Raw genomic sequence first — 14,113 nt, forward strand, 5'->3', positions numbered from 1 at the left:
CGAAGATGGTGAACATTCCCAAGACGCGTAGGACATACTGCAAGGGCAGGGCCTGCAGGAGGCACACGTACGTATTTCATACGGAGAATGCGAAACTAACGCGCACAGTCCCCACAAGGTGACCCAGTACAAGGCCGGCAAGGCGTCCGACTACTCCCAGGGTAAGCGTCGTTACGTCCGGAAGCAGAAGGGTTACGGTGGTCAAACTAAGCCCGTTTTCCAGAAGAAGGCCAAGAGTACGTATTCACCTTGCGAGAAAGCGCAGCGACTAACATGGAACAGCTACCAAGAAGGTTGTCCTCCGCCTTGAGTGCACTGTGTGCAAGTACCGTATGCAGCTTGCACTCAAGCGCTGCAAGCAGTACGTGTCGTTGATGTTGAAGCATACTAACTTTTCAGCTTCGAACTTGGTGGTGACAGGAAGACCAAGGGTGCTGCCCTTGTTTTCTAACTGCCTGTATCTACACAGGCGCTTGTTGGAATGGGCGTCTATTGCGTGTGCTCATTTTTGAGTACTCGGCCCAAGGCAGCGTTGTAGTTCGGTCTTGACCGGCAATCAAAAATCAGAATATCATGCCGATATTGCTTCGTATTGTCTGCATCCGTCGCCCAATGCATGGTTAGTACGGCTTTGCTACGTCAGAGCTACGATGGGTATTGTGTACAGTACGCATTCGTCCGATCCCTTAGTAGTGCTTGGATGGACCGCGACTATCGCGCGTTCCGTGTGATGGATTGTACCATCCCTGGTCATTTGGCCGATCGTAGGATCGCGGCTTGGATGCAATAGGTATCCTGGGCATTGCCGGGTACGCTGCACTTCCCACGGCTTGCTGCGGCGGCAAAGGCAAGGGCGGCTGCAAAGGCAAGGGCGCAGGATTCGCTTGTCTCGGCACTTTGCGATCGCGCTTGTTGCGGTCGATTTCCTTCGACGGCGTATACTTGGGCAAGCTGATGTCAGTGGGGATGTATGTACGTACGAAGCTGGGTCCGCGGGATACGGCTTTGTCCAGAACCATTCGTGCTCGAGTGCTTCGGCAGCAGTAAGGCGTTTGCGTGGGTCCAGCGTGAGCAATCTGTCGATCAGATCCGCACACTCGCGCCCCACGTCGACCGTCGATGTAAAATGCTGCTTGACAATGCGCGGGTGCCTGCCAAAGTCATGGCGTCCTACTGTATTGGGGTTCGTATCGGGTCGCCCCGACGAAGTGGCATTCTTCACCCCTGGCAATTTGGACCAGCCAGGAAAGTTGTCTTCGTTGGGCGAGCCACAGAGCGCTGCAATCAGCTCGAGCTGATTGATCTCAGAAGCCCCCTTGAAAATGGGCTTCCCAGTCACCATTTCGGCGAGAATGCAGCCGACGCCCCACATATCGACAGGCGGCCCGTAGTTACGCTGCCCCGCCAGCAGCTCCGGCGGCCTGTACCATCGTGTGACCACCATATCTGTGTAGTTTTGGCTACTCCCCTTCCAACCCCGCCCACGCCATGCCTGTGTCGGATCGTGGAACGGCCGCGCAAGACCAAAATCGGCGATTTGAAGCTGGCCCTCGTTGTCGATGAGCAGATTGGCCGCCTTCATATCGCGGTGTAGGATATGATTCTTGTGCATGTGCAAGGTGCCTTCGAGCAGCTCCCGCATGTACAGCTTGATCTGATTCATTTGTAGGTGAATATCCGGGTTGTCCAGCAGCCCATTCAGGTCGTGGTCCATGTATGGCTCGACCATATACACGTCGCCCATCTTGCCGCGCTCTGTTGCTGGCTTGTACGCCATATCGATGACAGGGACGATGTGCGGATGATGCAGTGCTTTAAGCAGTTTGATCTCACGCAATGCAGTAATCGGCATTCCGTCGCGCGCCTCGTAAATCGTAACCTTTTTGAGAGCAACATCCCTTCCCGTAGTCACCTGTTTTCCTTGCTTCACCTCACCAAACGTACCCTGGCCAAGCTTGACAGTGAGATCGTACTGGTCCAGTGTGCTGCACCCCACAAACCGGCGCTCCTTTAGCGGTGCTGGCTTGACACGGTTCCGCCGTGCAAGTGTACCCGGTCTGGGCCCTTTGCGCACCTTGATCGGGACATTGAGCTTGGGGCGCACAGGCTCCGGCTCCGGCTCCGGCGGCTGGAACGACTCCGGACGACTCGTCCGCCGCGGTGGCCCTGTGTCGCCGCGCGAATCGGGGCGCGGCGGCATCCTCCGTGGCTCGCGCACGGTAGGAGAGTCTGTGTAAGCCAAAGGGCGCACGCGCGTCTCCTGCGGCTCGTCCAGATGGTACGGCGCAGGACGTGGCCGTGGCCGCTCGTATACATGATCACGATTTCGCGGCCATCCATCATTCGAGCGTTCATCATAATCCCACGAGCGCATCCCCCGGTCGTCGTTCCTACGCTCGCCACTGCGGCTGTACGGAGAAGAAGGACGTCGTCTCGCGCGCGGCGAACGGCTCGGCGAACGACGCAAAAACGTGCGATGGCCTTCGCCACGCGGTGGCGAGCGCGAGCGTGCACGGTAACCTTGGTACCCTCCTCGAGCAGGAGACCGATCGTCACGTCGGTAGCCCCGCGCACTGGGCCTCCAGTGCGGGTCGTCGCGCGCCATGAGGAAGTCTACGGCGGAAGCGCAAACACTTCAGTCGATTATATAATCCACTCGCCGCCACCGCTTGTGCACGCGCCACGATGTCGAGTGCAGGAAAGTTGTCTCGCGAGGAGTACAGGCAGCAAAAAGAGCTGGAGGCGGCACGCAAAGCTGGAACAGCCCCCCCTGCACGCGATGATGATGGACGTGAGATCAATCCCCACATACCACACTTTATGCTCAAAGCGCCATGGTACATGGACGCTGGCAAACCTTCGCTGAAGCACCAGCGAAAGCAGGAAGCCTGCAAAGAAGAGGCCGGTTTGGACGATTGGTACGTCCGCGGCGCGGTTGCAGGTCCTTCCGCGGGCAAGTATCGCAAAGGCGCCTGCGAGAACTGCGGCTCGATGTCGCACAAGACAAAAGACTGTTTGGAGCGCCCAAGAAAACGCGGCGCAAAATGGACGGGGAAGGATATCCGGCCGGACGAGGTGGTGCAATCACTGGATAAGGATTTTGGCTACGATGCGAAACGCGATCGGTGGAATGGGTACGATCCGTCCATGTACAAAGACGTGGTGCACAAGTACGAAGCGATCGAGGAGGAACGGCGGCGCTTGCGCGAGGAGGAAATCGACCACCAAGGCGATGCGGAGCCTGCAAAAAAGAAGGAAAAGAAGCGCAGCACTGATGATGCTTTTGACAGCAGCAGCAGCGAGTCGGAGGACGACGAGAAGTACGCAGAGAAGGCAGACATGGTCGGCCAGGGCATAAATACAGACACGCGGGTGACGGTGCGCAACCTGCGTATCCGCGAGGATCGTGCCAAGTATTTGAATGATCTGAATTCCGATTCTGCCCACTACGATCCAAAAACGCGGTCCATGCGCGATGCACCCTACCAGGGCGCCGCTGTAGGCGACTTTCCGTTTGCCGGTGATGGTTTCCAGCGCGCTCAGAGCGGTACGGCGGATATGCAAAAGATGCAGTTGTTTGCGTGGCAGGCAGAGTCGCGCGGCAACGCGGCCATGCACATGCAGGCGAATCCTACCGTGAACGAGATACAGTTCAAAGAGTTCCAGCAGAAAAATGAACAGCACCTCGCCGAGTCGAAGAGCAGTATTTTGGAGCGGTACGGCGGCGAAGAGCATTTGAACATGCTCCCCAAAGAGCTGCTTGGGGGGCAGACGGAAGAGTATGTGGAATACAGCCCTGCAGGGCATGTTATTCGCGGTCAGGAACGCGCGAAGGCCAAGTCGCGCTACGAGGAGGACGTGTACGAAAACAACCACACCACGGTGTGGGGCTCGTGGTACGAAATAGCCGACGGTGCTTGGGGGTACGCATGCTGCCACAGTACCGTATTCCGTTCCTATTGCACGGGTGAAGCGGGAATTGCTGCGCATGCATCGGCCGCCCAGACTGCTACATAATACCCTTGTACTTTATTTAGTGCTGCAGTCGCTTTTGCAACTCGGATGCCAGGCGATCCACGGCGAGCTTATGCTGCTTGGATATCTCTTCCAATTTTTTGGACTCTTTCTGGGCCTCGGATTTGCTGACCACCTTGTTGTCCAGGTCGTGCTTCATTTGCTTCTGCGCGGTTTGGCGCGCATTGCGCAGTGCTACTCTTGCATGCTCGCATGCCTGAACACATTTCTGCACCAATAGAGTTCTTGTCTCTCCGGTAGGTCTGTGGTCAGCAGGTGGGAGACGTACTTGGGCACAGGCACGAGCACAACGCCTTCCTCGTCCTGCGCAACACGCGGCGTAAGGTCGAGTTTGGCACTGTAAATAGCACGCTCAATGTGCTTGACCGACTGGGATAAGCAATTGTGCTACACGTACACTCTCGTCATATGCGGTGACTATCAGCATCCCGTCACGCACACCGACGGTGGCGACTTGGTCGAGGAAGACGGGTTTACTGTTTTTCCCTAGTGTAACGCGCACTGGATCCAAGAGAGACGCATCTACACGACCCAATGATCCTATTATCGACTGTACGTTCTCACTGCATCGCTGGAACGCCGAGTTCATCGTCTTTTCCATAGCATCCAAGTCGAGCTGTGGTGCAACATCTGCTGGCGGCGCCTTGTCGTTGCCGCCTTTTTTCTTCTTTGCAAGAACCGCGCTCGTCGTCAAAAGGCATGTGGGCGCAGACCATCGTCCGTTGCGTACAGGCATGCGCACTGCGTACTTAGGGCGCAGGGTAGGCGCATGAAGCGCACGCAATGCACGCAGCATGGTATATCGCATCATGGGCGCAACCAAAAAACTACTCCACATGGATTGGGCAATTTTGCCAAGATGGCACTATTCACGCTACGCGGCTAGTTGGGTATCATGCGCGTGACGCAATCGCCTAGTCATAGTCCTCATCTTCGTCCAAGGCACGCTTTGTCCCGAGCTCCATGGACTCTGTCACGTCGTCCATAGTAGTATCACCCTGGAGATCATGCGCATCCTTGGCGACGTCCGGCTGGACGACCGAGTCGCCGAAATTCGTCTGCGGCGCGTTAGGCACGATAGAGAAGTTGACATTGGTGAGGCAGTGCTCTGGCGGAGGAAGGCGAATACCATGGCGGTTCGATACCGGGGGCAAAGGAACACTGTTGAGCGACGACGCCAGAGAGAGAATCATCTCCTTGGGCGGCGGTTGCGAGAAGCTGTAGTTCACACGGCTCTGAACTGCGAGCTGCACATCGTCAATCGAAACATTGTTCCCTCCCTGACGTGCCGCAGAATGATCCGCGTACACCAGCGCATCCTGTAGGACGTGGCTAGAATATCCTGTTGTCTGTCAGTACCAGCAAGGCACGCACGATTAGCAAATTCCATCAGTTGCACAAGCACGGCAGGCTCCGCGTCCTCAATTCCCATGCTCGCAAGAATGAGTGATATGAGGCGTACATCCCGCGGTATAGGAGCTACATGCCCTCCGTTCTGGCTGCTACCCTCAAGCTTGTTCGTCATGGCAGAACGGCGAGGGCGCGGCGCTGCTTGCCGACGAATGTATATCCCACTCACTTATTTCCACTACATACATTAGCGGACAAGGTAATTCTCCGCTGCAAGCTGGTGCCGCGCGGCGAAAGGAATCGGTGCGCCCGTTTCCGCGGCGACCACACCGGCCATTTGCAGGCCGGACAGGACGCGCGAGCCGGTGAAATCGATCGAGACGGGGAAAAATGCGTCCGCATCATCGCCCCCGCTTTGCACGGCAAGCTCCACGTTTGCCGAGGGGTTTGCGGCGCTGATACTGTCCAAGCGCCAGAGGACACGAGCGTTTGCTGCATCGAACTCGAACATGCCCTCATCCGGTGCTTGCACTTCGGGGATGCTGCCTGCAGGGATCGGCACGGCGAAGGTGACGTCGGTCAGAGTCAGATCGAGCGCCTCGAGCTCGTACTCGACATTCACCTCGGCGGCACCGTCGTTCATTGGGCTAATCCACACGGTAATAGAAAGGGGCATTTTTGTCTCATCGTTGGACACTACACGCCAGCGAAGCACACCGACTTGTTGATGCAGCGGGAACGGCCGTCGTGGATCGCGCAACGCAATTTTGCGTTCTGCTCCCCACGCTGCTTTGTCAACATGGGGGTGTGTGCGGTACTGCACTTCTGCGCCACCGAATTGGTCCTGTGCTACGACGTTGAGCGAGAGGCGCGCGACTTCTGGATCAGTGATTTTGAGCAGTAGATCGCCTTTGATTTCCAACGAGTCCAAGCCGCCGTCGCGGTTGCCCGTCATGGAGACACGCTCTTTGAGTACGAGTTGCACATTCTCTGTAACAGCACTGGGCTCAGAGGTATGCGGGACGGAAGGGGGCATGGAAGGCACTGTAGGAGATGCAGGCGTAGGTTCTGTCGGCAAAAGTGGATCTTTATGCGCTTGCATTGCAGGAACAGATGCCAGGCCGGGCGTAAGCGCCGCAGTGTCTTGCATGGACTCGGATGCTTCTGAATCTGGTGCTTGCAATGCACTGGCTTCATGGGCGTATGCTTGTCCTTCAGAAACGTCCGTTGGCTCAGGATTGTACTGTTCCAACTGCTCCTCCGTTTCAAATGCAGGCGTTTCCTGCTCGAGTGTCTCATGCATCCCTTCCAATGGGTACGCTTGCTCCAACGTTTGCGCAGGCTCCGTTTCCGATACCAATGGCTCTGCCATACCCGCCATTTCAGGCTGTACGAGTTCCTCGTCCCACGCATTGTCTTCCAACTGCACCTCATGCGCTGTGTATGTCGCATTAGTAGAGCTAAACGCATCGTCTTGCGCAGCGGACGTGAATAGCGACTCTTCCTTGGGAAGCGCGGGCAGTGCAGTTTTTTCTTTAATAACGCTGTGCACCTCAGCGCCGCTATCCATAGCGGGATCGAAATCCAGCAGCGATGGCTGTGCATGTTGCTCACTCGGTGCTGCCGGCCCTACGACGCTCGTTTCATGCAAAGCATTTTTCTTCGTAGTGAGGGACATGCCTTCCAAGCCCAGCGACGACTGCGCGACTGGCTCCTGTATAACGATAGGCTCCAAAGGCGACTGTGGAACGACAGGGCTGTTCACCTGCGCAGCCTCGAGGCTCACAGACGGAACGCGACGGTCCGATACCTTCTTTGCACCAAGGTCTTTTTGCATCGAGCCAAGCAACCCAGCACCCTTGGGCTTCTTGGCAAGCAACATGCCCTTGCCCTTGAGCGGCGCAGGGACAGTGTAATTCTGCGCCTCTGGCATACTATGCACGGGCGCCGACGTAGGCGTATCGTACGACTTGGCCTGCTGATACATGTCGTTTCCCATGCCGACGTGTTGACGACGTGCCGCGTCACGACGTTGCATTTCCAGCTGGCGCGCGCGGCGCTTAAGCTCCTCTTTCGCCTCGAGCTCTTTGTTCCGCTCGATGATCTCGTGGATGCGCTCTTCATGACTGTCCATTTCCAGCATCGTGCGCACCTGCGAAAGAGTCACATTCTCGCGGTAACCAAGCGCCACGATTTCGTCAAATGCCTCCAAAATCTCGAATGCATTCAACAAAACACTATGCTCATCCAATGAGTGGCACTGGTCACTCACGGCGCGAGCTAGGAGATGGAGCGTGTCGATATCCTGCAAAATGTTGGAGTTTTTGGTCGTGATCAGGATCATATACAAATCTTCCAATGGCTGGTAGACGTATCGCACAGAATCTGTCTCCACAAATGTATGCTGTGATCCTGAGTTGATCAGTTTCGGGAACGAGGCAAGCAGCGACTCGATCCGGCTTCCGGCCATCTCACGGAACTGGCGGGAAATAACGGCTATGTGTCAGTAGTGTGCATAATACGTACGTTTCCCGCCGCGCGTCGTTATCGAAGCTGCCAGAAGCACCTTGTCGCGTTAGTGTTATAGCAGTGCAACATACCATTCTAACAGCGCTTCGTGTTGCGAGCCTTGTAGTGACACTGGAGCAGAGCTGGCTCACCCGTCTATCACGTGACACATATCGTTGCGGTCCATGCTTGGGAATCTATCGTATTCATTTACAGCGCAACCACGCGCGTGCCATCGTCATCGATGACATGCACGGTGAACTGACCAACGTCTATAATGAAGCGCTTTTTGAGCTCGTCGATGCACCGTCGCAGGAGATCGAGGCCCTCGTCGATATTCATGTCAGGGCGGTGGTAGCGGTCCATCGTCGAGAGCGTAAGGTACGCAGCGTACCCTTGCGCGGCATAAGGGACCTTGACAAGTGTGCCGAGATAGTCCATCCAGAATAGCTCCGGCTCGCCTGATGGCGTGTCGAACCCGCCAAGAAGAAGGCTGACCTGGTACGGGCGACGCGATCGGATCGACTCCGCAAGCTGCTTGCGGATCCATGCTGCAGCTGCCCTGGGACGCAGGCTGATGTTGTTGCTGGTGTAAGCATGGCAAAGTACATACCGAATAGAGTACAAACGCATATTGCGTTCAACAAACTCAGTAAATTGGACCGTGTCGCCTGCTTGTTAATACTGCACATATGTAGACATAGCTATGCACAGTGCGTCACCACAATCAAATGCTGCACCACAAGTACATTGCCAGTGTCATGTCTGCACGTACCAGCTTCACCCGCGTATGTCATGACGAGGTTGTTGCCTAGCACACGCTGCTTTTCCTCGGTCGTCTTCATCTTCACGATCGATCGTGCCGCATTTTTATCCGAAGCAACAATGGTGTACCCTTTGCCTGTGATGCCGAACAGTGCTTCCATGGTCGGCAACGTTGGTGTGCGCCGAGCGTGCGTGCGCTGACGACGCTTGTATCACGTGATTGATCGCGTCGTGCACACGGCCCAGCGCGTGCCTCCACGCTTTGCTTCTCGCTGACATGGAGGACGCGGAAAGTGCTGCGCGCAAGCATCTGATACTTACCGAGCTGTTTGGCGTGAATCCACGTGTGATTGTGGACAATCTCGTGGTATCTGCAAATGAGCACCTGTATGTGCTTGGCTCGCAGCTAGAAGAGACCGTGCGTGGCATGCTTGGCGACGCAGAAGACGCCGAGCGGAAAGCGGAGCAGGTATGTTTTTGGTCGTATTGACAACAGGGTGTGCATGCAATTACGACATTGCTGGAGCATTCTATAGATCATGCCATGGACACTTTTGAGTTGTTCTGTTTGCGCTCTATATTTGTCATCACCCCAGAGCAGTCTCGGCTTATTACCATGGCGCACCACCGCGGCCTTGATTTGCGGGCGAGCGATTTGCCACCCGCCGGTAATGCGCCGCTTTTAAAGAATGACGAAGAGGTGCCACAGATTGTGCCTCCTGCTGAAGACATGCTGCGGCGCAAGATTGCAGGCGTACGTATTCTGCTATGCCACTTACAAAAACAGGCGCGCGCTACACAGCACCGACTCGCCCAAGCGGAGCGCGCTTCGAAAGTGCGACTGGAACGCGCCGAGCTAATGCGTTCTGCATACGCATTTATCGTGCAAGGCGCACGGTCCATTGCATCGGACGATGTGCGAAATGCGGACGTCGATGCTCTCATGCAGGCCATGGTTGCACTCGCGACAAAAGTGCGCAGCGACACGGATAGCATGATGGAAGCACTCGAGATTTTGCGCGACAATAAGCCATTAAGCTGCACATTGCTCCCTCTGGATACACAGGAGCCTGCGCGGGACGAGGAGCCGATGCTGGGCGACCAGCGGCAATGGGAAAAGGGACGCGATGAGTATCTGAACTGGGAAGCGAGCCGCATCATTGCCAGTATGAAACAGTCCACAAATGCGCCCCAGTAATATACCCTACACACTCGATACCCATGGCTTTTCCGTAGAGCAGCTAGCATTATACCACAACGTCTACTAATCCTGTGCTTGTTGTGCAAGTGCTTGCTGGCGATAATACTCCTCCCATTCCTTTGAATAATCGCGCGCAGGCTCGCCCTCGGCTGCAGCACCTTCTGCACCCTGCTGTGCAGCTTGTGCAGCGTAATAGGCAGCCCACTCTGCAGAGTAGTCCTGCTGTCCCTCTTCTGGCTGTGCAGCTTGCTCTGCAGGCCACGCTTGCTCGCCGCCGTAAAAGTTGCGGCCAGCCCATCCGGCATCCATAGTGGCGCTGCCATACATGCCTTGCTGGTCCACTGCCTGCATTCCCCCTCCGGCACGGCCGGAGCCGGGCGTATTCCACACGGTTGGGTCGCGCCAAGGGGGAATCTTCTCGCCCTTGTCGGTGAGCAAAGGGCCTCCGATGCTATCTGCGCCGATTGGCGCACCGTATGCACCGGCCTTCTCGCCCAATTCTGCCATGAGGTTTGCATATTCGGAGTCGACCTGCGTATGATGGCCCGTATACAGATGCCCGCCATCTGTGCCTGGTGCGACACAGTCGCGCGCCAAATGTCCATTACCGCCACAGCGGTGGCATACAATGCCATTGTTCCAACTCCGCTCCTGTACACATTCAAACTTGCGGTGTCCTTTTTCGCCACAGTTTTGACAGACTTGGTTCTCATCATCACGCAACGTACCATTCAGCACGGCAAGCTCGCGCAGCTGACTGCGTTTATGATCGTTCTGTGTCTCTGGTGTGGATGCAGCAGTGGACACGACCTCGTTAATTAGCTTAATACACAGCTTCACCGCACGGTCGGTATCGCCTGTAACAATACAGTGCATGTCCTCCTCGTCGTCATCCCCGGCACCTTTTCCGTGTTTCACACTACCACGGCCACGAATATGAATCTTGGCCCCGCTCTGGCCCTCCATCTTCTTCAACGTATTCCCACGCGGACCGACCAAGAGGCCGAAAAAGTTGATTTCGGGGAACTCGCGCACGGGCAGGTACACCTTTTCCGTAGGACGCATTGTCCGTTTCGCTGCTTGGTACTCGGCAGGAGGACGGAACGAGGGATCAATACGCATCTGCCGCTCGACCAAGCGCAACCGCTCCTCCTCTAATTTCTTGCGGTAACGTGTCTCGCGTGTGTTGATACGGCGGCCGTTTGCGTCGTATGTCGGTGGAGGCGATGGCGAACGTTCACGCACAGGGGGAATCACATCTCCGGTGCGAATCTTGCGGCTTATTTCTTCTAGGCGGACCTGGATAGCGTACCGGTCTAGCTCCTGGCCAGAGACGTTGGCGGCAATCGCAGCATTTGCAACATCAGAACGCTCATTTGTGCTGCCCCAACGCGAGCGACGCTTCCGTGGACCTAGATGTTAGTACTTTGTTATATACCTGTGTGCATACCGTTTGGATCGTGTTGCGCATTTGTCGGAGGACCGTAATCGGCACGTCGTTTCATATCGTACCCTTGCGAGCCGTTCTGATCATCGCCCCCATTGGAACCCCAGCGGCGTGCGTTTCCAAGTGGCTGCGCATTCATGCCAGTCATCTGGGCATTGCTTCTCCAAGACATGCTGCACAGCGTCACTGGTCGTACGTTGTGGCGGAAAGCGTTTCTGCGGCAGACGACGTTGTCGCAGGTGTGCAGAAAGTGAGGCACGTGGCAGCACGTGGCGAATTGGCCTGAACGGGGCCCTGCCTGAGCGCGTTGGTCATGGTTAAGGGCGGAGGCCGCCGCGGCCGCGGTCAGGGCAAGCATGGGAAACAAAGTTCCATATCTAAAGATAAAGAGTCGGTATTTGTGGACGAGACGAATTTAGCGTCTGGGCTTGAGCAGGGTGCGGTGGAGACCGAGGATAGTGCGGACGCCATATTTTCCCCACATGCAGTCGGTGCCCCGCAAGACAATAAGCCTTTACAACTCAATGCGCCAGACCAAATTGCTGAGCAAAACGCGCTTTTGAAGCTGCAGGTAGAGAAATTACAAGGTGACCTTAAAGATGCACAGCGCGCATTTGCAGAGAGCCACAACGCATTCGCAGAGCAGATGACCACATTACAAGAAGCCTTTGAGAAGGAAAAGGCAGAGGCCGTGCGCACTGTAGAGACATCGTTATTGGAGGCGAATGCGACAAAGTCCACTGCGGAGCGCACAGCGAAAAATGCCGAAGAACGCGCATTAGCCGCAGAAAATGCGCTCTCTGAGACACTGTCCAAATCGCACCCAGCCCCCGAAGCACTTGCAGACATTGCAAAAAAGCTTGGATACAGTAATGATACTAACTATGTACGTATACTTGCGTATTCTAACCGTAGACATTGGCTGAAAGTGTATGTACACAGCACCGCTTACCTGCAGCTTCATGCGGCGCATAATGCCAAGTATACCGCACTCTACGACGAAAAAATTGAGGCTAATGCAATTTTCGAGGAAGTCCAACCGGAACTCGAGGATGTGCATGCACAGCTCAAAGCAACGGACCACGCAGCGGCCAGCACACTCGCCGCTGCGCTGGCACAGCTGCAACGCCGTATGTCAAGCGCACATAGTGTCGGCCGAACATAGGAATGCTTTGCAAACAAGCCGCGCCGCCCTTTCCGTTTTTGAAACGCCGTCGCGCTAGGGATGTCCGATCAATCACGCGTGCATGCGCGGGCGTCCCGTTCCACATCGGTTGAGAAGGGTGCAGCAGTTTTACGTGTACTTGCGCGTACCCCGTCCTACCAAGAGTCGACACCGCAGACCATGCCTACCGCGACCGGCAGTTCAAAACCGAGCGCGGGAGACACTCCCATCTCTGCGTGGGAGTACTGGATTGAGAAGTGGGAGATCCCGCGCAAGATCTTGCACGGGAGCATCGGGTTCGGTGTTCTTTGGCTGTACGTGAACAACTATGATACGGCTCTGGTCACGCGCAACCTGTTCTGCTTTCTTCTTTTTGTCGCTGCAAACGACTTGCTGCGTCTCAATTTGCCCTTCTATGAGAGGATATATGAGGGAGTTCTCGGTGTATTAATGCGTGAGGGGGAGCGGGAGCGTGTGACTGGCGTTCTTTGGTACCTTGTGGGTGTCATTTGCAGCATGCACTTTTTCCCCGAGGACATTGCAGCCGTCTCTATCATGATCTTATCGTGGTGCGATCCCTGTGCGTCGATGTTTGGCCGCCTCTTTGGCAAATACACGCCGGCGCTGCCTTCCATCTTCTTTGCGCGCCGAAAGTCTCTTGCGGGCTTCCTCGCTGCAGTGGTGGTCGGTATGCTTGTCGCATTCGTCTTTTGGGGGACGGGTCTGGCAGACATGCGCGAGCGCAACATGCAACTTTCGTGGAGCCCGCATGGCGTAGCGACGTTTGGATCTGATCGTGCGCCTGGCCTCGCGCATACTGGATGGATGGGGCTGCGTTTTGGATTTCAATCACATGGGGATCAGTCGTTCATTGCCAAGCTTTCAGCGCTTGGCCAAAGCCCAGGGCCGGCTATGCCGCCGTGGCTCATGTACATTGCTTGCGGCCTCATTGCCGGCATCTCGGAGGCGCTCGAGTTGGGAGGCATAGATGACAACCTGACCATCCCGATTCTCAGCGCCCTTGGTATTTGGGGTGGACTGTACGCATGGGGCAGGTGTTTTGCGTAATGTAGCTTGGCTTATACAAAGCGGCGCCGCGATGTACTATACACACGAAATTATTTGCAACTTTTTTTTTTTCACCGCGTCGAGCGTCGAGCTGTACTATCTTGGCGCCCATGTACTCGACGGTACAACATACCGTGGTGCTTCCGTGTTTGGTATATTTGGCGCCAAATGTACACCACTAGTGCGAGAAAAACAATCAAAACATTGACCATCTCACTGTTAGTCACGACGACAAACGCACCACAAATTGACTATAGTCCCATATCTCTTTCCCAACATTCTTACCGCACGCGCTGAATCCTTCAATGTACACTTCTTGAGCACTCCCAAGCGTGCTGAGACGGGTACAGCGCACCGCTTGCCGATTATTGTATGGCCGGCAATAAGGGTATTCGAGCTAATGTGAGTCAAGCATAATAACGTACATGGTCGGAGGGGCACGGCTCACACTCTGTTATCGAATTACACATGTATTCTGCACTTGCTGCGGCGCCGGGAGCCGTCGTACGCGACGTGGACATGCTGCGCGTTGGGACAGGGAGTAACAAGTGGAGGCTATAAAGGCACGTGGTTC

General features: G+C 55.7%; 9 protein-coding genes across 9 annotated transcripts; 3 read left to right on the plus strand and 6 right to left on the minus strand.

The window, feature by feature from the left end:
- Nucleotides 1-686: 686 nt before the first annotated feature.
- BUR1 ([pyruvate dehydrogenase (acetyl-transferring)] kinase) lies at nt 687-2,605 on the minus strand (the record flags this gene model as incomplete). Its single annotated transcript, XM_056207719.1, has 2 exons — nt 687-951; nt 981-2,605. The coding sequence occupies 2 exons, from the start codon at nt 2,603-2,605 to the stop codon at nt 687-689; spliced, it is 1,890 nt and encodes a 629-aa protein (XP_056063694.1).
- Nucleotides 2,606-2,685: 80 nt separating this feature from the next.
- Nucleotides 2,686-4,017, plus strand: SLU7 (mRNA splicing protein; the record flags this gene model as incomplete). Its single annotated transcript, XM_056207720.1, has 1 exon — nt 2,686-4,017. One exon carries the CDS (start codon nt 2,686-2,688, stop codon nt 4,015-4,017), a length of 1,332 nt encoding a protein of 443 aa, XP_056063695.1.
- Nucleotides 4,018-4,033: 16 nt separating this feature from the next.
- Nucleotides 4,034-4,831, minus strand: MVES1_002901 (uncharacterized protein; the record flags this gene model as incomplete). The annotated part of the gene is made up of 3 exons (XM_056207721.1): nt 4,034-4,277; nt 4,304-4,404; nt 4,433-4,831. The coding sequence occupies 3 exons, from the start codon at nt 4,829-4,831 to the stop codon at nt 4,034-4,036; spliced, it is 744 nt and encodes a 247-aa protein (XP_056063696.1).
- Nucleotides 4,832-4,949: 118 nt separating this feature from the next.
- Nucleotides 4,950-5,467, minus strand: TAF9 (Transcription initiation factor TFIID subunit 9; the record flags this gene model as incomplete). Its single annotated transcript, XM_056207722.1, has 2 exons — nt 4,950-5,367; nt 5,406-5,467. 2 exons carry the CDS (start codon nt 5,465-5,467, stop codon nt 4,950-4,952), a joined length of 480 nt encoding a protein of 159 aa, XP_056063697.1.
- A 165-nt stretch (nt 5,468-5,632) lies between these two features.
- RET2 (coatomer subunit delta) lies at nt 5,633-7,988 on the minus strand (the record flags this gene model as incomplete). The annotated part of the gene is made up of 3 exons (XM_056207723.1): nt 5,633-7,881; nt 7,912-7,951; nt 7,986-7,988. 3 exons carry the CDS (start codon nt 7,986-7,988, stop codon nt 5,633-5,635), a joined length of 2,292 nt encoding a protein of 763 aa, XP_056063698.1.
- A 115-nt stretch (nt 7,989-8,103) lies between these two features.
- On the minus strand, nt 8,104-8,819 carry PRE1 (proteasome endopeptidase complex; the record flags this gene model as incomplete). The annotated part of the gene is made up of 3 exons (XM_056207724.1): nt 8,104-8,479; nt 8,507-8,564; nt 8,669-8,819. The coding sequence occupies 3 exons, from the start codon at nt 8,817-8,819 to the stop codon at nt 8,104-8,106; spliced, it is 585 nt and encodes a 194-aa protein (XP_056063699.1).
- Nucleotides 8,820-8,935: 116 nt separating this feature from the next.
- Nucleotides 8,936-9,856, plus strand: MVES1_002905 (uncharacterized protein; the record flags this gene model as incomplete). The annotated part of the gene is made up of 2 exons (XM_056207725.1): nt 8,936-9,127; nt 9,155-9,856. 2 exons carry the CDS (start codon nt 8,936-8,938, stop codon nt 9,854-9,856), a joined length of 894 nt encoding a protein of 297 aa, XP_056063700.1.
- Nucleotides 9,857-9,922: 66 nt separating this feature from the next.
- On the minus strand, nt 9,923-11,454 carry MVES1_002906 (uncharacterized protein; the record flags this gene model as incomplete). Its single annotated transcript, XM_056207726.1, has 2 exons — nt 9,923-11,271; nt 11,310-11,454. 2 exons carry the CDS (start codon nt 11,452-11,454, stop codon nt 9,923-9,925), a joined length of 1,494 nt encoding a protein of 497 aa, XP_056063701.1.
- A 165-nt stretch (nt 11,455-11,619) lies between these two features.
- DGK1 (diacylglycerol kinase (CTP)) lies at nt 11,620-13,539 on the plus strand (the record flags this gene model as incomplete). The annotated part of the gene is made up of 4 exons (XM_056207727.1): nt 11,620-12,192; nt 12,222-12,236; nt 12,289-12,436; nt 12,599-13,539. 4 exons carry the CDS (start codon nt 11,620-11,622, stop codon nt 13,537-13,539), a joined length of 1,677 nt encoding a protein of 558 aa, XP_056063702.1.
- Nucleotides 13,540-14,113: the final 574 nt, after the last annotated feature.

Source organism: Malassezia vespertilionis, chromosome 6 (genome assembly GCF_029542925.1).
Source record: "Malassezia vespertilionis chromosome 6, complete sequence".
Lineage (NCBI taxonomy): Eukaryota > Fungi > Basidiomycota > Malasseziomycetes > Malasseziales > Malasseziaceae > Malassezia > Malassezia vespertilionis.